Genomic DNA, 23,819 nt, shown 5'->3' with positions numbered 1-23,819 from the left:
AAGACAATTACCACTCTACCTCAAGCTCAGGAGTATGCAATCAAGACTCATTATTCCCCTGCTTCTCATTTCATTCACACCCTTTATGTCTCAGAACAATAATGAATGGAGAGCAAAGCATCCCAAAATACTTAAGGAAAGGAAGAAGTCAAAGGACATGCTGAGAAATGTGAATCAAAGAGGGAGAAATTTCGGTGAAGATCGTTTGTTTAAAGTGGAGCTCTCATCTTTGGTGGTTGAGAGATTGTACTTTTTGTTAGATCTGTTTCTTGAATCATGATCCCTTGGGGTTTGGCAGAAAGCTATAATTTTTGGAAGGCTCACTTCTACAAAAGCTTATGGTTATGGAGAAAAATCAACGTTTGTAGGTCCATGAATCAGAGTCTAAAAGTCTGTTTGGATATTTAGTGTCTCATAAAATATAACATAGGAAGAGACTTGTGGAGTATCAGAGCTGGAAAAGATCATGAAGACCATGTGGTCCAGCCCCTCCTTTAATGATGAGGCTACTGAGCCCAGCGAGGTTGAATGATTCATCCAGGTTACATGACTACAAGGAACGGTAGACAAACTGGACTAGAATAGACCTCTTAACTCCCAAGCCTGTATATTTTCAACACTATTACACATTACTAATCATTTGGAAACAGTTGAGCCAAAGCATGAACCATGTATCATAAATGAGAGAATCTTAGCAATAAAAGAGACCTTGGAGGTCATCTGGTGCCATCTCCCTTCTGAGGCAGGAATCCTTTTGGTGACATAGCTGACAAATGGCCACTCATCCTGGCTTAACTCTAGTGCCAGGAAGTTCAGTATGTTACAGGCAGCTTGTTGTGTCTTTGGATATCTCTACATATTGATAAATTTGTTCTGACAGAAGGTTGTATCTGTACCTTGAAAGTATCATCCTGTTAGGAGTGAGGGTGGCCAGAGGTGAGTAGCATGGTATTGGTGTTGGTGAGGAGTTTACTCTTTTTCTCATCTTAAAATAAGGATAGTAATGCCTAACTCTTAAGGGTCATTGTGAAGACTAAAGATGCAGTTTATAAAGCATCTACCATTGTGCCTGCTTCAACATAGGTACTCAAAGTATAATTATTATTGACTTTTATCATCATTATTACATTTTTGAAGTTATGCCCTCTGGCTGGGCGCCATGGCTCACACCTGTAATCCTAGCACTTTGGGAGGTGGGTGGATCAAAAGGTCAGGAGTTCAAGACCAGCTTGGCCAACATAGTGAAACCCCATCTCTACTAAAAATACAAAAATTAGCCAAGTGTGGTGGCGTGTGCCTGTAGTCCCAGCTAGTCAGGAGGCCGAGGCAGGAGAATCGCTTGAACCCAGGAGACAGAGATTGCAGTGAGCTGAGACCGCGTCATTGCATTCCAGCCTGGGTGACAGAGGGAGACTCCATCGAAAAAAACAAACAAACAAACAAAAAAAAACAAGAAAAGAAATGAAATTATGCCATCTGGAGCAACACAGACTATGTCTAATCTTGCAAATATTTTAAAGCAGTTAGCATGACCCTTTAAGTCTCCTCTTCAGACTAAATATTCTCTGATTCTTCTACTGCTCTTCCTGTGATACATTTTGGATGCCTTCATTCACACTAATTTGCCAATTTTCCCCTTAAAATGTGGTGGCCAAATGTGGTCAATCCAATGTACTCTACAGTGGAATAATTACTTCTCTAGATCTGGATGTTTCACTTCTCGTAAAGCAACCTAGATTTATGTTAGCATTTTTGGAGGCCAGATCACACAGTTGGCTCAAGTAAAACCTGATTATCCTATCCAGAACATTAGCTATGCCTCCTAACTTTGTGTCAACTGCAGATTTGACAAGCATGATTTTTACCTCTTCATCCAAACTGTTGATAAAAAATGTTGAACAAGAAATGGCCAAGGGCAGCTTCGAGGAACACCTCTGGTCCTTCCCTGCATACTGACATCCATCCACTAGTTTGGTGATATTGTTTCACCAGCTTCACATCTACCCACCTGTACTATCAGAAATAACTCAGCAAGAGAGTTACTCTTTGTGTTTTTGAAATTGGAGATTTAATTTATCTGGAGGTAAAATGCAATTTTTTTTTTAATCGATGAAGACAGGTTTTGAACCCATAATTGGGACAATGTGAACTCAGGAAGTAATTTCGTGTTTGAGTTACTATGTAATGCTTAAAGAAAAAGAAATTGCCTTCTCTTAGTGTGAAATGATAATGCTTTTGCTGGGTTGTTTATTTTTCCAAAATGTTTTGAAATTACTCTCTGGATCTGGGAGAAGACTGGAGAATTTGCAGATTTTCTGTGTTGGGTAAAGAAGAGATTACAGAAGAGCTAGAATATGTCTTTCAGGAGCCTTTTCCATTTCTGTAGAGATCAGAGATGAAGAGATGCCTTTAAAGTGTTGACGAAGGAGAATGTTGGACATATTCCTAGATAGTGATTAGCATTCCTTTTGGTGATTCTCAGAAAGATTCTTAAGCTTTTTTGGGGAGAGGGGATTACTTCTTTCTCTTATTTAACATGCTTTACTCTGAAGAAATTAAACCTATTCTTTGTGCTGCAGCATAAGCCAGTTTTCTTTGTCTTTTTCCATGGTGGATGTAAGGAATGGTGGTTGTGTCCATCATTTGAGCCAAAGTGCTCAAAGATTGGAAGCTTAACTCTCAGCATCTTCCTTCAATGGCCCCTTTAATATTTTTAAAAAGGTTTTACTTTTTTTAATATATACAAGGCTTGTGGCTTTCTTCTTAATCCTGATCCTCTCTATTTCCTCAGCCCACAACTGAACCATAATTTAACAATACCTTAATATCTAAAACTGCATTATTGCATACTTGCATATTGCAAGGTGAACAGACAGGACATTAGCACTCTTGAAAATGGACTAGGGAGCAAACAGGTAATGTTTCATCATATGGAATATTCTAGGAATGTTATAGTTCACCCATTCACTCAATAGTTATTGAACACTCTGATATGTCAGGCACAAAGCTAGGCAATGGAGACATAATGGGGAGTAAAATCAGTTTTAGTTTCTTCTCTCATTGGGCTTACAGTCTAGGGGAGAAACAGCTATTAATCAAACAATCAAGAACAATTGTAAGCCATTGTACTGTAAAGGAAAAGGAGATGGTGCCCATCACTTGGGTGGGTGTGGGCAGGAAAGGCTTGCCTACATGATGATTGAGTCTGAGGTCTGAAGGTACAGGCAGGGCAAGGGCATTGGCGTTAGAAAGCAGCATACAAGGCCCGATGCTGGAGCGCAGTATGGTTAGTATGAGGGTAGGAAATTAGAATGTGTAATGAATCACAGGGAGCAAGAGTAGAAGTGGTGTGAGCTGAGCTGGGAGGTAGAAAGAGTCCTACACGGGCTTTGGAGGCGTACAAGGAGTGCTGCCAGTGACTTCCAAACCGATGGCTTAGGGTGTATGTTCTGGGGAGTGAGTGGGAGGTGAACCTCACATACGCCATGTGTGATGTGATGACTTTTGCATTTTGAAAAGATCACAGTGGCTGTAGTAGGGGAAAAAGGAGGAAGAGAAGCCAGAGCGCATGAAGGAGACCATTGTCTAGACAAGGATAGAAGATGATGGCCGTTGGTTATAGGCTGGTGGAAGGATGGATGGAAAGATTGGAAGAGATGAGGGACACTTAGTTAAATTTGTAGGACTTGGAAACTGCCTAAGAGGGTGATGGAAAAGAGGCATCCAGGATAATTCAAGGAGAGTCCATATGTTTTATAATTTTCTTTGTGAATTTAAAGATTGTGATCTTAAAAATTAAATTGTACAGCATCAATAATTCTAAAAGGAGAGTCAAAAATGGTTCTGTGCCTTGGATCTATTATTGATAGAGCAGGTGACTGTGAGCTAGATGAAAAATTTTAAGTGTATTTGAACTTAAACAATGGACAAAATAATACCTATAGTTTCTGACCTCATTAAGACCCAGGGAAATAAGTTTGTCAAGGTTCACTTTCAAAAGAAATAACACAATTTTCTTTATTTTCATTATCATTTTTAGTCCAATTCTCTAAATCTCTAGATCCTATAAAAAGAACTACAGTGTGTTCCTGCACTGCCACCAATGCAGATCGCCATTTCCTTTCATCTTACTTTACCCAATCACAGTATTTTCCCACGTCAGAAAAATTTTCCAGTGTATAAGAGAAGCCCTTGGACTGTGAGTGTATATATAAGCCTGTTCCTGCCTTTGGGGTCCCACGACAACACAGTAGGCTCACAGTCTAAGCCAGGTGCCCAGTTTCCATCTGGACTCCTGACAAATTGTGTGGTCAGGATTTAGAAATCAGAAACCTGGGAAAGGTGCAATGTGATAGACACAGCCACCCCAAATACTATATATGTTATCACCATCATTTAACACGTAGTGCAGGAAATCCTTTTCTTTGCAGAAGAACTTCAAAGGACCACTTCTAGTTCTCTTGGGTAACATTTATTTTTTCTTTGCTAACACCGAAGCGCAGTCAGATATACATATATTTTTTTCTTTAGTAAATTGCTAGTGACACTCCATTTTTCCCCTCCCATCCTCAACCTATTGTCTAATAGACCTCTTGAATTTCCCCACCCTTCTAGACTGAAGAGCTGTACCTTGCCACTTGTAGAGATTTACTTATTGCCCTTACCTATTACTTTTTTGGCCAAGAACTTTCTCTTTCTCTTTCTTTTCTTTCTTTGTTTCCTTTTTTTTTTTTTTTTTTTTTTCTTTTTTCAAGACAGAGTCTCACTCTGTCCCTCAGGCCGTAATGTGGAGTGTAGAGGGGTAATCCTGGCTTACTGCAGCCTCAAACTCCTGGTCTCAAGTGATCCTCCTGCCTCAGCCTCCCAAAGTGCTGGCATTACAAGCATAAGCACTATGCCACTTTCTCTTTCTTTACTGGTTTCTAAATTTCTTTCTGACCTTTTGGTCCCAATGTGTTGATCAGCCTTCTCTGCTCAGTGTGAATTTTCTCTGGTTGTCTGAGTAGCTTTCTTTTCCATGAAGAGCTCTCTCACATATTTTACTTACTTTTGAATTTTAAACAAATAAGCCTTCATTTGAAGGCATCAGAAATAAATACATGATATTAGTTCCTGTCAGTGACTCAGGCATCTCATGTTCTTTCACTGGTTTATCCATGCTGTTAATATACATCTGGCTGGGCGCAGTAGCTCACGCCTGTAATCCCAGCACTTTGGGAGGCCGAGGCGGGTGGATCACCTGAGGTCGGGAATTCGAGACCAGCCTGACCAACATGGATAAACCCTGTCTCTACTAAAAATACAAAAATTAGCTGGGCCTGGTGGCACATGCCTATAATCCCAGCTACTAGGGAGGCTGAGGCAGGAGAATTGCTTGAACCTGGGAGGTGGAGGTTGCGGCGAGCCGAGATCGTGCCATTGCACTCCAGCCTGGGCAACAAGAGTGAAACTCCGCCTCAAAAAAAAAAAAAAAAAAGAAAAAAAAAATATATATATATGTACACACACACACATCTACTGAATGCCTACTGTGGTCCAAGCACCATGGGATAGAGCTGTGAATACAAACATCCTATGTTCCAGAGGAAAAGACAGGGAACAAGTAACTAGATGCTCGATTATTGTTCTGTGTTCCCATTACTCCATGCATTGTGAGAGATGGATTTTATGAAAATACAGCAGAAAGTGGTAACTCTTGCTCTAATCATTGGATCTCCAATGTCTTGTCATGTATTCCAGTCATCCAACCTCATTCCACAGGTTACTGAGCTTGTGTCCTGAGTCCTGAGATTATGATTTGGAAAGGTAGTCGTTTTCTTAAAAAAAAAAAAAAATATATATATATATATATGAAAGGAAAAAACCAGTGTGCTTGTCATGCAAAGCAGGATGCAGAATGACTATTCACTAAATCACAGTATTATGCACTTATCACAAAAATCATTTTCAAATCTGATATTCATCCTCCCAGTCAGAGAAGGCACGCACTAAAAGTCTCTGATGCAAACCTCACATCAGGATGGCAGGACAGTGATAAAGAAACTTTAAGGCATTTTCTCACATGCTTTACTCTAAGGGTGAGTAGTTATTTTTCATCTCCTCGTAGCTGTATGTTATAACAAGATGAATGGGCCTATGGCTTGCCGGAAGCCATAACTCTCTATATAGTTGACATGACTAGATTCCCAGTTTTGGCCTTTGAGAGCTTGAGAGTAGAATAAAAACATTGACTCCTCCTGACCTTTCCACTGTGTCTTCTCTTGGCAGAATATCTCAATGCATAATGCAGTTGGTGGGGCCATGACAGGGCCCGGAACTCACCAGCTTAGCAGTGCTCGGCTGCCCAACCACGACACCAGCGTTGTGATTCAGCAAGCCATGCCGTCGCCGCAGTCCAGCTCTGTCATCACCCAGGCACCTTCCACCAACCGTCAGATTGGGTAAGGAGCCCTTCTCGGCTGTCCCTGGGTCCTGGCTGGAGCTCAGGAAATGTTCTGGACTTTCTCCTGGTTTCCGGTGCTCAGATTGGTTGGTTTTTCTGGCTGGCATGATATTGCCTAGAGCGCAGAGTGATGCTTTTGATGGGAGAAGGGAGGAGTCTCCGCTTGGTAGAAGCTGTTTTGATCCTGGACTTTGGGTGGTAGGGGTGGGGTGGTGAGGAAGTCATTCTGTGTCATCATTTCTTCAGACAAGATTTGTGAACTTTAAGATGACTGTGGGAAAACCCATGGTTGTTATGGAGACCAGAGTATAGTGCACAGAACAAACATGGTGGAGGGAGGTTCTACCAGCTCAGTCTTGTCTCCAACAGAGTGTGCCCTTCCCTTCCTGGGAGCTGCCACACTCATCACCTCATCTTCTGTGTGCAGCAATCCCTCCTTGTCCGTGAGAGATAAATTCCAAGCTGCCCAGTGGATACCTGAAAGTGCAGATAGTACCAAACCCTGTGTATAATATGTGTTTTCCGTCTGATAACTGAGATAGCTATTAAGTGACTACTGGGTGGGGCGTGTCCACAGCCTGGACATAGTGGACAGGGAGATGATTCACATCCTGGGGGGCATGGCTTGGGATGGCATGAAGTTTCATCATGCTACTCAGAATGGTGAGCAGTTTAAAACTTGTGAATTGTTTATTTCTGGAATTTTCCTTTTAATATTTTTGGACCATGATTAACTGAAACTGCAGAAAGCAAAACCACAGATAAGGGGGACTACCATATTTCCTTAGTCGTCCTGCCTTTTGCTTATTCTTCCCTGCTTCTTCTTCTTGTTACTGCCTCCTTATTAGCCCTCTCCTTCCTCTACGTTGGTCCATGCTGATTCCCGGAGTAGACAAAACAAAGAAAGCAGGCCCCTCTCTCTCATCTATGCAAATAGACAATACTAAGGCGTTGAGGAAAAATTGGTGGAAAGATCCTGTCATTGAACCCCAGACACTCTATGTCATGTGATGGAAAGAGCTCTCCCTTCTGGGTATCCTGTATTAGCTCTAGCCCCTTGCTATGTGAAGTATGGTCTGAGGATCCATAGCGGGGACATTTCCAGGGAGCTTCTCAGAAACGCAGTATCTCTGGCCCAGCTTCCTTATCCCCAGAATGAGGATTGTGTCTGTTCTTTCCAACTTCACAAGAGTAAAGATGAAATCAAAGATTTAAGAGCACATGGATTCTTAGGAAGAAAAGGTAATAACTTTAAGCCAAAGAGCTGTGATAAAGTTCTGTTGCTGGCTGCTGAGAACTGGCTGCTCTATGCTCCCAGAATTCTCTGTTTAAAGTGAGAAGGGGCACTTGCTGTGTTTGGTATGTGCATCAACATTCAGTTTGAATTTTCATTCAAATATTGGATGTGATAATTAAAAACTTAGAAACTGCTCCACAATTTGTCAGTAGGTCTTTTCCTTCTTGTTTTTCGGTGCTATAAGAATTCCAGACCCGCAGGGAACACTGGCTTATTCCTCCCTAGGATCTTCCAGAAGGGGCACCTTGTCTCACATTTTCAACTTACCAGGATGGGCTGTGACACATTAAGACCCACCTTAAGAATGAGAGTAATGGATAATGGGTAATGACCATTTTGTGAGTTTGCTGTGGGTGCATTTGGTTTTCTATTCAAGAAATAGAATATTAACCTGGCCCTTTGAATGCTTGGCTTTGTTGAAAGGAGTCAATGCTAGGTTAGTAAGTATCTCTGCTAAAGATTTCTTTTCTTCTCAAATGACCATGAGAGCAAATGTTGCCGCTATCTAAATCAAGAACCCATAGTATGCTAAGAGAGTGGGGTGGATTCATTAAAGACAGCATCTAAATCTCCAGGGACTTCTCTCAAGTGGCTTGGCTTTCAGCAGACAATTCACAGTTAGGCCAGCTAATTATAATTATTTTATTTTTCTTTCAAGGGGAAAAAACATAAAATGTGCTAGAGTTTACTAGCGGTTTTACAGCATTCCTTCCCCCCTGGAGTTCTCCTGCCTCCCTCTCCCTGCCACCCCCCACCAACTACCCTTTTGGAGGCCTTTAGTATTCAGCCATTGTTAGCACAAAGCTGGTCTTTATGAAACAGTCTTTTGAGGGCTAGCACTAAAGTTTAAGATGAGTGCTGACTCTGTCAATAATTTATGCAGCTGGCCCAGGACTGTACATTTGGGTGACATTTGTAGGCCGTGTCACCATGCCTGGATGGAGGCGGGTGTTTCTCTGGTATGGACGCCTTTTGGACACACTCCATCTTCCCATTTATTCTCCAGCCTGGGGTGTTGTGTGTCGCTCCTGGTGTGTTCTAGGAGATAATTGTCACTTTTAGGACTCTGTCTCATTGCCAAGCCTGAGGGAGGCTATTTCTTTCATTCCGATTCCTCCCTAGTGTGTTTGCCATGTTGATTCAAACCCACACATCTTGTCATTTCCATTTTTCTCCATCCAAAACCTTGCCCAGATGATCCTGGAGACTCAGCAAGAAATAACCCAACCCATCTCACCAGTGGATTCAGTATGAAACTCTAGGTGGTAACATTTGGGGATGGTTGACTCTTTTATTTCTCTCAGGAAAGAGGAAATGAGTACTTATTTGAAAACATGAGTTCCCTCTGGGGACTGTGTCTTTAAATGAGCATTTGAAATTGCAGATAGCTTTTTTTTTTTCTTACTTTATTTTATTTTTTTGAGGCTGCACAGAACCATATTGTAGTAATATTCTGATTTTTATCACAACCTCAAATATTTAAGTGTCAAAATCTGGCCAAGCCACCTGCAAATGTTTGCCATGGCTACTGGCCAAGAAAAACAGCAAACAGCAATGAAAGTCTTCATTCAGACTCAGCGCTTAAGCTGCATCCAGCCAGAAAGGCTGGGTCCCACCTGTGCCCACGCACAGTGCTCTTGTGCCGCGGCCAGCGGGTGTGTTCATGGCTGAGACTGTGTGGGAGAGGGGGCCGCCTGACTCCTGCTCCCCCATCTTCCCTTCCCTTCTACCAGTGCTTGGCTGCTGCAGGCAACCCCCTGTTCTCGCTCTTCTCTGTCTCCCTCTTTTCACAGTGCAAAATTTAAGCTTGGAGGCTTGAATGTATTGAGAGAGCTATCGACATAAAAGACTTGAAAATAGGAATAGTGCCAGTTATCAGGGAGGACTTTGGGGACAAAGGGTAGGCATCCTTGTAAGCATTTGATTTTCATGCTTTTGAACAGGCACTGAGCCAAACCAGACCAAAATGAGTGCAAATGCAAAAATCCAAAGAAGTAATGTTAAAAGGAAGTAGACAAACAACATGTGCAACTTCCATTCCATACCACAGCAATTCATACCATGCCCTGTGCTCAATTCTATGAAAGTAGTGCCATTACCTCAATAGAAACCAGAGGTAAATATGAATATCTCAAATTGCTCTTGTGTGGTTGGGCAGGCTAGAAAAACACACAACTATAGAGAGTGTGGGAGGCATCCCCAAACTAGTGACTACTTGTGCTTATTCAAACTGGCAGACGCTCTGCCGGGAAGAGTGTCTTTGGCTGACTGATGGTAGCATTTTCAGAGATAAGTTTCCCAGATGGAAAAAAGAGTGAGCCATGGGCTGTGGGGAAGACAAGTGAGACAGAAAACAAGCATGTATTAAATAGAGATAAAATCGATTCAGCCTTGAACCAAATATGTGGCAGAATCCAAACAGTATCTCTCCTCCTGTCATTTTTATTAGCTATCATGTAACAGGCTCATTAATTCAGGCTCAAGTCAGCAAAGCCTGGGAAAATGGCGGAAGGGTAGGTAGCACTATTGGAAGTTCACACACTCTCTCTGTCTCTCAGTTTCTTATCATCTAAGACATTTTTGTAGGAGTCAATAGTCAGTTGAGTAGATGGCTGTAATCTTAATAGATCCCAGCTTTCTTAACTAAGTTGATTCTTCTTTATGGATAAGTGATAGTAGATAATTTACACTCAGTAATTCTTCAGGAGAGCAATGAAGATAATATGGAATTTGGAGTTCTACAAGAATGGATATCAATACAGAGTTCTGATGGGTTATGGGAGACACTTCCAAAATATTCTACACATTTTTTTCTTACCCTTCACTTCTTTGTAGGGCACTGGCCAAATATGTCTAACATCAGAATATACAAATGTGGAGTATTCTGGTGAAGAGAATGAATTGGCCAGCTGTATCAGGAAACTCAGAAATATGCTCAACAGAATGCATATATTAAGACATTTATGTGAAAAAATCCTCCCTGATTTTACACCAATTTTAATCCTGGAACATATATTTCCACATGATGTGGCTTAGGCATTTGGTTATAAACCCTATTTGCATGGGGCTGCAGCTAGGCAGTAGAGACATAAAACTTAGCCAGAAATTTATACAAAATATCATAGGAAAAAATCTTGTTTTATATAAAGATAAAGAGGTGCCAGGACTTACCATAAATTGTACCTCCTCTTACCTTTTCTGTGCCTCTTTATCCCCTTTCTCTTTGCAATCCCAGGTGCTATGTGTCATGCAGAATATTAGATGTAGTTCAGTTGACATAACTAAGGAAAACAAACAAGCAAACAAAGAAAAATAATAATAAAAAAAGCTGATTACATCTCAAAATTTGTTGGTGGCAGAAGCAATGTTACGAATCATGTGGCTTTGCTATGTGAGTTAACGTTCCTGCCCAGTGTTCCCTCAAGATGAGAATGTTAATAGATTTGAGGGGTTTGTAACATCGTTGCTGGGGTTGGGGGAAAGAACAGTAGAAAAATCGGTAAATGATGCCATCACTGAAGGTCATGGCTTAAAGAAGACCTAAATAACAAAGCAGCTTACAGGTTAAGAATGTGTTTGCCTTGTCAATGCATATGTGTATGAATCCATTTTTAAGAGCTTTCTAAAGCTCCTCGAACCAAAGTGAGCATGAGTAAGACTGTCACTGTCTACTATGGGCTAATGCTGGGGACATTCAGGCCAGCCTCCTTCCTGCTGGAGGCAGCGGGGCAGCAGGTCCCGGCTTGTCACTGGTCCTCAGCCCGTAGCCAGGACAACTTGAAGCCCCTTTGAGTAATGCAGACCAGAAGTCATTATTTCCTGCTTTGTGTTTTGCTGAGTATCACGGCTATGAACATAGCTTTATTGTTGGAAAGTTGCTGGATCTTTCACAGCCCCAAAAACATTTACGAGGGCCCTTCCGGGGGATGCTTTCTGGGAGGGTTGACAGACTTAACCATATGGCTCCCGTTAAATCCCATGCAGAGCCTTGAGAAATTACCTCTGACAAGGGGGCCGGCAGCCTTCCACTCACAGGGTTTTATGTGTGGAACGAAACATTAAGTACTGATACTTGAGGAAATATAATGTTTCTTAACATTCAAAAGTTGTAACACCACATGGTATTGTGGTCAGATGAAGGGGGTAGAGCCAGAACATGGGAGCACATGGCTGGGTATTCCAAGAGGCAGAAAAATACCCCAGCTCTCATCTCTGAATCTGGTTCTTGCCTCTGATTCTTCAGGCAAGCATTGTGTCTTGGTGTCATCTCAGCTTCCCACCTGGAACACAGTAAGCCTGCTCTACTTGGGAGAGAAAATCAGAGGTAGCTCCTCGATGGCTCAAGCCCTTCATTAGAAAGGGCCTTGATACTGACACTGAAGAAGAGAAAGGAAGCTAATATTTATTCAGGACCTACCATGTGCCAGGCACTGAGCTAGCTTTGCATGTTATTTCCTGTAATTTTTCAATAGCTCAGAGAGGTAGCTGTTATTTACCCCAATATTAGTGCTCCAAGAAGAAAAGTAACTTGTCCAAAGTCACCCAGCCAGGGAGATAAACAGAGTTTTGAATGAGTCTATTGGACTCAAAAGCACATGTTTCCCCATGTTCCTGACCATGGCAATACCAGTGCCATGGAAGACCCATGAGTGTGTCTGAGACTGGCAGAATCATCTATGCACAGGAGTTAGCTAATGCTCAGTCTATCTGGTTAGAGTGACAAACACTTCATCCCCTCATGTTTAAGGAAACCATAGCATCACAGAGAAGTGACAGCCCTGTTTCCAACATTTGGTTGCTCTATATTTGGCTTCTTAGCTTACAGGAAGACCACTATTCCCTGCCCAAATGCAGTTCAACTTCCAGATTTGTTCCACTTCCTGAGGGGACAGGTGACTTTGCCTGTGAGCTTTTCTTGGAGGAAGACTTCATTTCTGGAACTCCTACACAGAACCTGGCCCTCAGAGTTTCTGAAGTTTCCGTGTAAGTGTCTCAGTGTGCATTTCTTCCCTCCTGTTTTTGGAAAAGATAGGCACAAATGAGGGACTACTTCTACAGCAACTAGCCTGGGATTATTCTTTCTGTGCTTATAATAAATCTAGACATTTGTTCTTTTGTGCAGCGTATTGAAAAGATATGCCTGGAAGACAAGAGCTTGCTTAGAGCAAAACCATGTCAGGTCAGAGGGGAGTCAAAGAAAAGCATTGTCATGGGTTCAGAGGTCATGGGTTTTAGACATTCAAGCTCTGCCATTTAAAAGATTTGCCACCTTGGCTAAGCACTCAGCTTCCCCAGACCTGGTTTCCTTTACCTACGTATAAAGGGGTTAGCCAATTAATTGAGTCAGTCTCAGCTCCAAATTCTCATTCACTGCCTCTTTTCTGTCTCAAATTTGTTCTCTCTTTTGGTTTATTTTCTTCCAGGAGCCAAGTTTGGCAGAAGCTCTAGATTATCTGACTTCCTAGATATGTTCACATAGCCCAGAGAGTGAGAACAGAATAGGGTTTGGGAAGAGAAGCCCACAGCAGTAAAAGGGAGGGGTCCTAACATATGACATCAGAGAGACTTGACTTCTAGGCTCAGCTCTTAGGTGAATAACAGCAACCTTTTCTCTTTGTCAGGTGCTGTTTACAAGGCACATCTCTACTAGTTTAGCATGCATGATTCTGTTACCTGAGAATTAATACACCCATTTTGCAGTTGAGTAAAGTCAGGTTCAGAGATTAAGTGACTTGCCCCGGGTCATAGTGATAATGGCCAGAGCCAGAACTCGAATCCAGACCACCTACTCCATGCACTATCCCATAGTTCCCAAGAAGCTTAACTTGCCCAGGTTTAAGTTTTATCACCTGTAAAATTAGGGGGGTGGGTACCATTAGGAAATTCTCAAAATTCTTTTCAGCACTAAAATGTTAGTGATTTTCATAACAAATTTAATTTTGTAAACTACTTGATAAGGTAACTTCTCTGGGGACTCACTGCTGCATGTGTGACTAGGTATAGCTTCCTCTCTTGAAGTAATCTTATCAGGAAATTGTTCTTTTATTCTCACTTTGCTAACAGTGGCTTATTTTTGGAGCTTTAACTAGAAAAACACCTAAAATAGTAAACATGTAAAACAAGTCCAGTCCAACATAAGAGATCTGGATGTTGATTTTGCCAGACACAGTTCTATGGGAAAATGCAGTCCACTGTCTTATATTCTTGAACTATTATTATTTGGGGAATTATTTTGTGGAAGATCTGAAACAAAACTTTAGCTCATATCACTGGTTAGTGTCTTCCTCTGTGTAAGCCTTGGATAAGGTGCCTTGTGAGTGAATATTTGGGAATGAGAGTATGTAGTCTCCAATAATGCAAACTGCAAAAATTAACTGCTCTTTTCTGCACTTGTCATAGTTCCTACATCAAAAGTGGCTCAGTATTTCCTGTTTACAAATCCAGAAGCAAGAATGAAAACCTAGCAGGTTCACATGGCTTGTGGTGTTTAGGGAGAGTCCCATGACCGAGGATAATCATTTATTAAAGAATATCAAAAAGAGTATTAACATGGGAAAATGATTAGTATGTGCAGTGCCCTGTGTGAACTGAGCATGTTAGGAGAAGCTTTAACCTGGTAATTCAGAGCTGGTCCTTTGGAACTGGAAGTACACTTGGCTTTTTTGAAGATTGAACATGTCCAAGTAATAGGGCGGTGTCCCAGTGGGCATTTCAGATATTTGGAGCTTTTATATTCTATAACACTATATGTCTCACAAAATGTAAATAACACTTGTCTGAACTGTTTGATAGATTCTGAATTAAAAGCGAAGCATTAATCTAGAAATTTGGAGATAACCGATGATGCCCTTTGCATGTATGCTATATTCATGTAATCAGATACTTTGAGATTCAAAAGATAGCTCATTCAATAGGTTCTTTCCTATGCATTTTTAATTTATGTTTCACCAAATAAATTTTCTCTACAATCATCTTTTATATCTCTTCTAATGAAGATTTAAAGATTACATAAATACCATTAGCATTTTACTCTGATTGAATCAGAATAAACATCCAATTTGATCTCGAATTTTGAATGTAAAGGGAATCATTGATATTAAGATTCTGGTATATACAGATGGAATCCTATTTCAATGAGGCAGTGCAACACCATTGCTCTAGGGATAGAAAGCCACGGCTAGTGACTCTGACTGTACCATGCATGAGCTCTGGACTTTGAACAGGCTTCTTTACCTTGCTGGGGACCTGACTTTTCCATCTTATAAAAAGAAAGAATGAAACTAGGTTGTCTAACAAATGCTTTCTCCTAGCTCAAATTCCCAATAATTCTGAAACAATCTCTTAGGAACAAGTGTGTTTCCTTATCATGGCTCACACCCTACAACAACACTACTTGGCTGACCTAGACTGCTGAAGAAGAATTCTACAAAACACATTCACATTTAGCAGGTAGTCTAGTAATCCATTTGCCAGGTATGTTGTGCTTTTGGCAAATATCAACTAAAAGTTCTTGCAGAGTAATAAACATTCTTAATGGTACCAGACACATTTAAAGGAATTTGGGGTTTTATAGTTTTCCCCCCTTTGGCAAAGTGCATTCTGGCTGATGATTAGGCCAGTAAAGTCTGTAAAATGATAGGACCCTTGTGAGCATTGGGTAGCGACATGATGGAATGTGCTTGGTTTGCTTTTGCAGGGTCACAGACCTTTGCAGAGAACAGATGGCCCCAAACATCTTTGAAATGCTAGAAATGACTTCCTGAATAACCATATGCCCATCATATCTTGGTCCAGCGATGGTAATTCACAAGCCAAACACACAGCACTTTACAGCTGACCCCCAATGTATTATTTTTAGTCTATGGAACGCATTAACATTTTCTACATGAATAATCATAATGATAACTGGAACCTGTAAGAGCAAATACCCATCCCCAAATGAGCCATTGAACACTTGTCAGATGAGCAATGACATTCTTAGAATCTGTCGGGGCAGGAGGCTAAGCATTTGACAGACTCTCAGGGATCTCTGCTTAGCATGTCACTTCATCTCATTTTTCTCAAGAGTCTTGCTCAAATTGCATATTTAAAGAGATAAGCAGTAAGGTACTAGATTAAAGAGAAGATAAATGAAGTAGTAGCTGATTCCTTTCCAGTATTGTTTGGGTTGTGGGAGGGAAGCCTACTGGATGAATCTGCAAACTCAACGAAACCAGTCTAATTCTCACTTCCTTCCAAAGCCCCATGTTGAGTCAGTGTATATTTTAAATGCCAAAACTAAACAAAAGGCAAACTATAGATGCATATTCCAAATCATAGACTTTATAAAGCATTGAAAGAATTAATTTAATCCAACTAGGCTTCATACTGTTAGACGTGACTGAGGAATTTTACAGACCAGGTACACCCAAATAAAAATCTGATGAAATAAAAGTCTGAAATTGGAGAAAGTTGAAGACTTTTAACTAAAAGGAAAATGAGGGGCGTGGGGGGCGGGGCCATGTGGTGTAAATTGCTAGATTTGTCCCAATCCCCCCACCCCCACCACACACACACACACACACACACATACACACACATACACACGCACACAGTAGATAGCTGCTACTTATTTAATGCAGCTCTGTAGTCAGGCACTTTGCAGAGAATGAGAGGAGTGAGTTTGAAATCTCATTTGGCAAATTGGTGTGTGTGTGTGTGTGTGTGTGTGTGAGAGAGAGAGAGAGAGAGACAGACAGAGAGAGAGAGATTTTTATGAAAAGAGTGTGTGAAACTTTGGCTGCCCCACCTGAAGCCACAGACAACCAGCCTTATATTGGGGCCACTGCATTCCATAATTATTATTGCCATTAGAAATAATTATTATTTGCTTGGTTGAGTTGGCAGTTTGCAGCCTGCCTGAGACAGAGGCTTCTCAAAGGAGCCACAGAACACAAAGTCCCAACCAATCACCCACAAGTGCTTCAACATGTTTGGACGACGTCCTTCTCTTGGTTCATTTCATTGGGTTTCATACCCATTGAGCTTCAAATTGAATGAAAAGTGCATCGGATACAAAACCAGCATGAATGAGTGCCGGCACTCAGGAAGCTTTTCTGATTGGAGGTCTGGATTCGTGGCTTTTCTCAAGTCTGGAGACGAAAGTTAATTTTTTTCATGACACTGTGTTCCTCTAATTAAAAATAGAAAAATAAATAACAAGATGGGTCTTCAGTTAGAGGCTAGGTTCAAAATAGTCTGAGAGACAAAGTGCAGAAGAATGAGGAAACCCCAAGCCAACAAGCAGCAAGGCTGTTTAGGAGGCAGAACAGTGACAACTTGAACTTAATTTTTTTCCCAATGTGTTTAACCTTCTTGCACACAAACTCCAGATTCCAGATTTTGTATTATTTCTTCTTTCCTTTGCTGTATCATTTTGAAATAACTGTGCCCGAATATTCCTCCAACCCTCTTTAGGGATCTCAGAAAGTGTGGTCAGGGGATGTTTAACCAGCACAGTGTTCACAACAGAAGCTGTGCCTGGTGAAAAGCCTCCCCAAGCCACTAAAGAGAAAAGAATACGACAAGACATTCTTCCAGACGTTATTTTTCCCGTAGACTTGGTTGGTTCCTTGCCAAGGCCTGTACCACAGTCACAGGCAGAGGCCTGTGGGTGCTTAAAGAGAATAGCACACGCTCTCAAGTGCGGGTGTCTCTCTCCTCCCCTTTACCTCTTCCTCCCATAGTGGTTGTTTGTAGCTCAAGTGGCTGAATCAGACCCTTGAGAGCTTCCTAAAAAAGGCTGAATCAGAAGAAAACACCCAACAGCCTCCAGTTACTGTGTCAGGCCCACCTCAGTACAGTGAATGTTAGCTTTGTCTTCACAGGCACCCAAACGATCTGTCAAGCATCGCAAAGCCAACTGTGATTTTTAGACAGGGCAAGGAAGACCCGGGTGACCTCACTAGAAGCGAGGGAGGTGCCATGTCTGGGTAATCAATGCCTTGTCCGCCTGTCGAGAATGCAGGTGACTTGGTGCACACCTTCTCACAGATGTAGTGCCAGAGTGGGGTGACAAAGAAGAACCTCCTCTCCCATTCTAGGCATGGGAAAGATACTTCTTTTGCTATTACCCTTGGCACAAAAGGTTCTTTGGGTGAATGCCCCTGTACGAATAAGAAGTAAATGAAAGTTGTACTGTAGTGATTTCCGAGGATTTGTGGTCCTGGATATTATATATAGAAAAACTGTTTAGTGGGAAAATATTACAAAGGAGCATTCCTGCCTGGGTTTTTATAAAAGATGACAAAATAGTGCTGTAAAGAAACAGAAATCCAGCACTTTCTCAGTAGTATTAAAGCCTGTCCTAAGGTAAAATTTCATGGGAGTGTAGAGTTGCTGCTTTTTCATTTTTCATTTGTTCTTGGAATTTAAGGGTAGAGAAAGGCCAAGGGAAATGGGCTTCATCAGCAAGGAGTTTAATAAAGACAGAACTTTAATTGGTTCATTCTCAATGGTAACCTTCAAGGGGAACTGAATTTTTACAAAGTCACAGTAGTGTATTGTTTGTATCAGTACTTAATGAGTTCCATTGTTAACTTTTACATCAAAGACACTGTTGCATCAACTTCTTTTTAGTCTTATGATAGGAAGTGCTTGTTTTCAAGGTGTTTCCATGAAAAGCATTTGATCCTTCATGTTTCCATGATGGATTTCTCTGGAAAGCTGGGAGTTTTCCAAAATCTAACTGTTATATCAGTTTTTATGGTGATGGGTCTCATTTTTCTTCTAGTATACATTATCTTCTCTGCTAATTGACTTAATTTTCAGTCCTTATTTCCAGTCAAGAAATGAAACAAGCTTGCAAATTTTGTTAATTGCACTGAAATTAGATGTGTGGTGAGTTTTAGAGGAGTGTCCAAACAGAGCTGGATTCCATCAGAGCCTTGAGGAAAATTAGATGGCAGACCCCAAGGGAGAAAAGGGCAGAACACAGGCTGACATATGACAATTCTTGGGAAACTATTTAAGTTTCTTGGGGGGGGAAAAAAAAAAGACAGCTGATGGTTTTTAAATTAATTAATTAATTAATTAATAGCAGGCAGATCCCAGAACATTGTAATGTGAAATCTGGGTACCATAATATAAAGATGAATTATTAAAATATGGGCACCTTGAATCCACTAACTTGGGCCCACCAGAGCCTGCCCAGGGGCTGCCAAGGATGAGGGGTGTGGAGATTGGCCAGGTGGGCAGGGCTCCCCATCTCCCAGGTATGCCTTCAACCACCGCAGCTTCACATGTGTGAACTTAGTTGGGTTTCTGCATAAGCATTTCTTTGAACAAAGGGCTCTTCAGCAAGAACATAGTTTGAAAACTACAAAATTGGAAGATGCTTTTCTCTCTATGTACCACAAACAAGAGGAAAAGTGAGTTATTGGGTTATGATTAAGCAGGTACCATCTTGTAGATCAATTTCCGGGAGAACCAGTGATGCCATCATCATCATGGAAAGTGGATGAGATTGGACAGGCAAGCTGTAGCTTCCAAAGTGACTGGAGAGAGAATAAAACATGAAAGAACTTTTAGCAATTGGATGCAAGGGAAGAAAATCATCAGAAGGGAAACATAGAGACTTCATGGGGATCTGTCCATTTCAATCTCTCAGGAAAGGGTAGAACAACAATAACAAAGGAATTTGTATCATTTCAATCTACCCTTTTAGGCAGGGTACACTCACACATGATTGCAAGGAGGTGCCCATGGCACTAGGCCCCAAGAGGAGCAGAGTGGCAGCATTCATGGGCAGAGCACCTGTGCTTCAGCCTCCACCTTCATTTTTATTTTTATTTTTATTTTTGAGACAGAGTTTTGTTCTTGTCCAGGCTGGAGTGCAATGGCACAATCTTGGCTCAATGCAAACTCTGCCTCCTGAGTTCAAGTGATTCTCCTGCCTCAGCCTCTGGAGTAGCTGGGATTACAGGCATGTGCCACCACGCCCGGCTAATTTTGTATTTTTAGTAGAGATGGGATTTCTCCATGTTGGTCAGGCTGGTCTCAAACTCCCAACCTCAGGTGATGTGCCCGCCTCGGCCTCCCAAAGTGCTGGGATTACAGGGGTGAGCCACCGCGCCCAGCACAGCCTCCACCTTCAACCTGCACACCTCTACTCCACATTTCAGTTTAGTCCGCCAGGATTTCACTATTATCTTTTCCTCTCTCTTCACGATTTCACCTCTGCCATAGTCAAGCCTGAACTCTGCCAGTGGGAATACCTCATGGAACATAATGATGACTTCCTGAGACCTGCTTCTCGGTGCCCAGGCCCTGGGACAGTCCTTTACTTCTTCCTCCTTCACAGGCTCACTATGTCCTCATCTCACAGGCAAGGCCCCGTGGTTTCCCTCTTGAATTATTGCATGTATGTTGTCATGAATTGAATTGTGTCCCCTCAAAAATATGTGTTGAAGTCCTAACCCCTGGCCCCTGTGGATGGGACCTAATTTGGAAATAGGGTCTGTAATCAGGTTAAGATAACATTGTGGAGGATTTGGGTGAGTCCTAAATCCAATGATTGGTGTCCTTATAAGAAGGCCATGTGGAGATACAGAGACTCAGAGACACACAGGGAGAGCGCCATGTGTCTGCAGAGGCAGATATTGGAGGGATGGAGCTGTAAGCCAAGGAACGCCAGGGACCACTAGCCACCACCAGAAGCCAGGAGCTGGGCATGGAGCAACTTTCCTTCAGAGCCCTGAGAACCCCTGCTGCTGACACCTTGATTTCAGACTTCTAACCTCCAGAACTGTGAAAAAAAATACATTTCTGTGGCTTTTAAACCACCCAGTTTGTGGTAATTTGTGACTGCAGCCCTAGAAAACGAATACATGTGTCTCCATGTAATTATGGATCTATCTGCTTTGCCAACGGAATCGTGGTTTAAAAAAAATAGAAAAACTATCACTCCATTCTCCTTTTATTGAACTGTAACAGATGTGGGGGATAAATACATTAAGAGAAAAAGCCAACTAAGAATAAAAACAAGACGACTCTCTGGAGAGCAGCTATCTTGCTGTTGGGACCTGTTTGGTGAGATGCCCCCAGTTCTCGGTTCTCCATTTGTACAGAAAGGGAATGAAGAGACCTGCTCTAGATCAAACAGATCCACCGTGACTATCTTCTATGAAAGATCTTAGTAGAGATGCATTTTACCTGGGCTGCAAACCTACACTGCCATAAACATCCACTTTGAGGCAAACAAGGGAGTTTTTTCTTTAGCCTTGAATGCTCTGCTCAGTAGTATTTGCTGGATTCTGAAGCACACACTTCTTGTTGATTAAGCTGGCTGCCCTATAATTTGCAAAGAATGGAAGATCAGCATTGCAGAGAGGTATGGGAGCTTTTCAACTTAGCCTTCTAAGACGTTCTTAGCAACTAGTGACATTCTAGCAGCCCTGAACCAACTTCCTGTGTGAACATGGAAGGAAAGGGCACCAGGGACTTACCTGAGGAAGGAGAGCCCAGGGTGGGCCTTGTTTTTCCGTGTGTGTGTGTGTGTGTGTGTGTGTGTTTCTGCAGACACTGAGCTTAATCACCGAGAATTTTCTTTCAGGTGGTGCCTAATGCATTTCAGCCCCTCAGCCGGAGGGCTAGGGCTCATTTTCATGAGCGATCAGAGTTTTAACTGCTGCACTCCTAATACATGTTTTTGAAAAAGGAAGTAGCTTATGTGACAGGACTGTTCTTTTGATCTGTTAACTTTCCCTAATTCTTTTTGAAGCATCTTCTGCCTCCTTCTCTGGCTCTGAGTGATTTAAAGGCAAAGTCCTTGTGTTTATATGCTACCAGAAACCTAATGCTCCGAGAAATCCAATAAAGTCCCACCACCAGAATTGTTCTGGGGCACGAGGGGGCAAGAGATGACCACCCAGAGTGAGCCCGCATGGGAGGGTGTTAAAGGCAACGAGACATATTCATTGTCTGAGGCTCTCATTGAGTCAGGATGGGTGCAGGCTGCAGACACCTGTGCGGTCGGAACTAGGTTAACAATTACTTGAACATTTGAAAATTTAATACTTTCAGTCAGGGAAGTGTATTTACCTTTGAGCATTAACAGATAATAAAGGGGCCCCTTTGGCTGCCTAACCTCCCTGTTTGTTTGAATTCTTCTGTCTTTAGAACTTTGCATTTGTTTTTTGGACGGAGTGATCCTGGGTTTTTATTTCTCAAGGGCTCATCAAATCACTATGTCATCTTGATTCCCTTACTATTTTTAATAAGCCAGAAAATGGAAGCAATTTCCCCCTGTCAGACCTCTGAGTTGGTTTGAAGGGACACCTCTGAAAGCCCATGCTCCTTGTGGTCCTCACTGTCATGGGCCAGAAATCTGCATGGGCATCTTCCAAACCCATGTTTCTCTAGAGTCCTGATGAAAGACCCCTCAGTGAGTGTGGTGGCTGCCACGACAGGATGACGAGGAGAGGGGGCAGCGAGTTCCCCAGAGAAGTTCAGAGCTCTGGGAGAGACCCAGGGTGTTCTTTTAATCTTCCTAAAATAGGAATTAGCAAAACAATAATTGTAAAGAAACCTCCTATAGTTCTACCTCAGTAAAAGCAATAGGGTACCTGTCCCCACCAGCCCTCTGGACAGCCCCCTCCCCTTTCCAGTTGAAGTCTGACCTTGGGCTCTTTGCGTGGCTTATTCGATTCTTTTGGAGCTTTCTCACTTCCATAAAGAGTAGAGAATTATAAGGGCGAAGAAAAGAGGTCAGAGTAAATTTAATCACATTCACCAGCAAGCATTTTCCTGTGGTGTGATAGAGAGAAGTAGGGAAGCAACATGAATTCCAGACCTCGAAATCATTAAAAAATTCCAAACTAAATACAAAACAAGTTCTAATTTAATAAGCCTTCTAAAAGTGGTTTGTAAGCAAACTCCAGTAATAATCACGTTCTGTCTGGCAGCAACAAGTGGGAAAGAATGGGACGTCCCAGTGTGGCCTCAGGGAATGTTTGTCCATCCCACAAAACCACCCTTTGGTTTGGCATCACTTTTCCCACCTGGCAAATGCCTGGCTCAGAAGGGCTGCAGACCAGAGTGTCCTGGCAGCATCCCACGGGGCATTTCTGATGGCAAAAATCCAGACCCGAGGTAGAAAGAGTGGTCCAGCCATTGCTTCTGGAAGTCTCTTGCTATGTGACCAACCAAGGTAACATCGGATCAACTCAAATGTCATTACAAAAGGTGGACTGTTACATTTATGGGATTCTAAATTGTTCATGTATTTATCTATACTTGGCTTCATTCCAAGAAAAGGATTTGAGGAGACTCAGAGAAAGTACAGTACAGCAAGATTAAAAGCAAAACAAAACAAGTCTACAGAAAAAAAGGAAAGTAGTGTTAGAGAATTCTGAGACTGAAAGACACTGAAATGGTTTGCTGCTAATGACATTTCTCATAATCACTGTCATCTTTTATGTAAAATCAGCCTTGAAATCCACTGGTGCAGGGATCACACAGTGGAGCTTGTCTCTGGTACTGCAGTGGGACTTTTTGGGTACATGCTCAGCCTCACCTCACCATTGATGCTGTGAGTCATCAGTGTGCTGTTTGGGAACACGTGTTAATGAGCACTGAAAGAGCAGGGCCAAAGGTAGCAGGATTCTTTGGGAGTTAAAAAAATACATTTTGTAAAACTAAGCAGACCATTGTGGAGTTAGACTGGGCTGGGGGTGGGGGTGGGGGAGGACAGACTCATATTAAAATCCTGATATAAAGTTCTAAGCAATGAATAAGAGGCTTAAATACATAAAGAGCAAGGCTAAATTTGGACCAATTTCCTGTGAAATCTCTTGTGTAATATTTTCAATTTGTGCTTGTTTAATGTGGTTTATTTTCCTAAGGTTCACGGTATAGGTTTTAAATTCAGCCTTGACTACACACATGTGTTGAGAGGTTATAAAATGAGAGCCAGCTCAGACCAGTCTCCAACTGGATGCCCTTTAGTGGAAAACATTACCTCCTTTTCAATACCTAAAATGTCTCCATGGGCACAGATTTTGCCCTTTCCCCATCCCATTTCCTGACTGCTTTTCTACCACC

The 23,819-nt window shown here is 41.9% G+C and overlaps 1 protein-coding gene across 2 annotated transcripts in view; it reads left to right on the top strand.

Annotated features, from left to right (window-relative positions):
- The window catches only part of CREB5 (cAMP responsive element binding protein 5), a 411,935-nt gene that overhangs the window by 157,892 nt on the left and 230,224 nt on the right, over positions 1-23,819 (top strand). For both annotated transcript variants that reach the window (XM_007981773.3, XM_038004780.2), the window contains exon 5: positions 6,268-6,440. In XM_007981773.3, the coding sequence (XP_007979964.1) occupies positions 6,268-6,440 (173 nt within the window). The remainder of the gene's footprint in view (positions 1-6,267; positions 6,441-23,819) is intronic.

The sequence above is a fragment of the Chlorocebus sabaeus genome, chromosome 21 (assembly GCF_047675955.1).
Source record: "Chlorocebus sabaeus isolate Y175 chromosome 21, mChlSab1.0.hap1, whole genome shotgun sequence".
In the NCBI taxonomy this organism is placed as follows: domain Eukaryota; kingdom Metazoa; phylum Chordata; class Mammalia; order Primates; family Cercopithecidae; genus Chlorocebus; species Chlorocebus sabaeus.
Note: the sequence above shows the minus strand (reverse complement) of the source record. Positions and strands in the feature narration are given on the sequence as shown.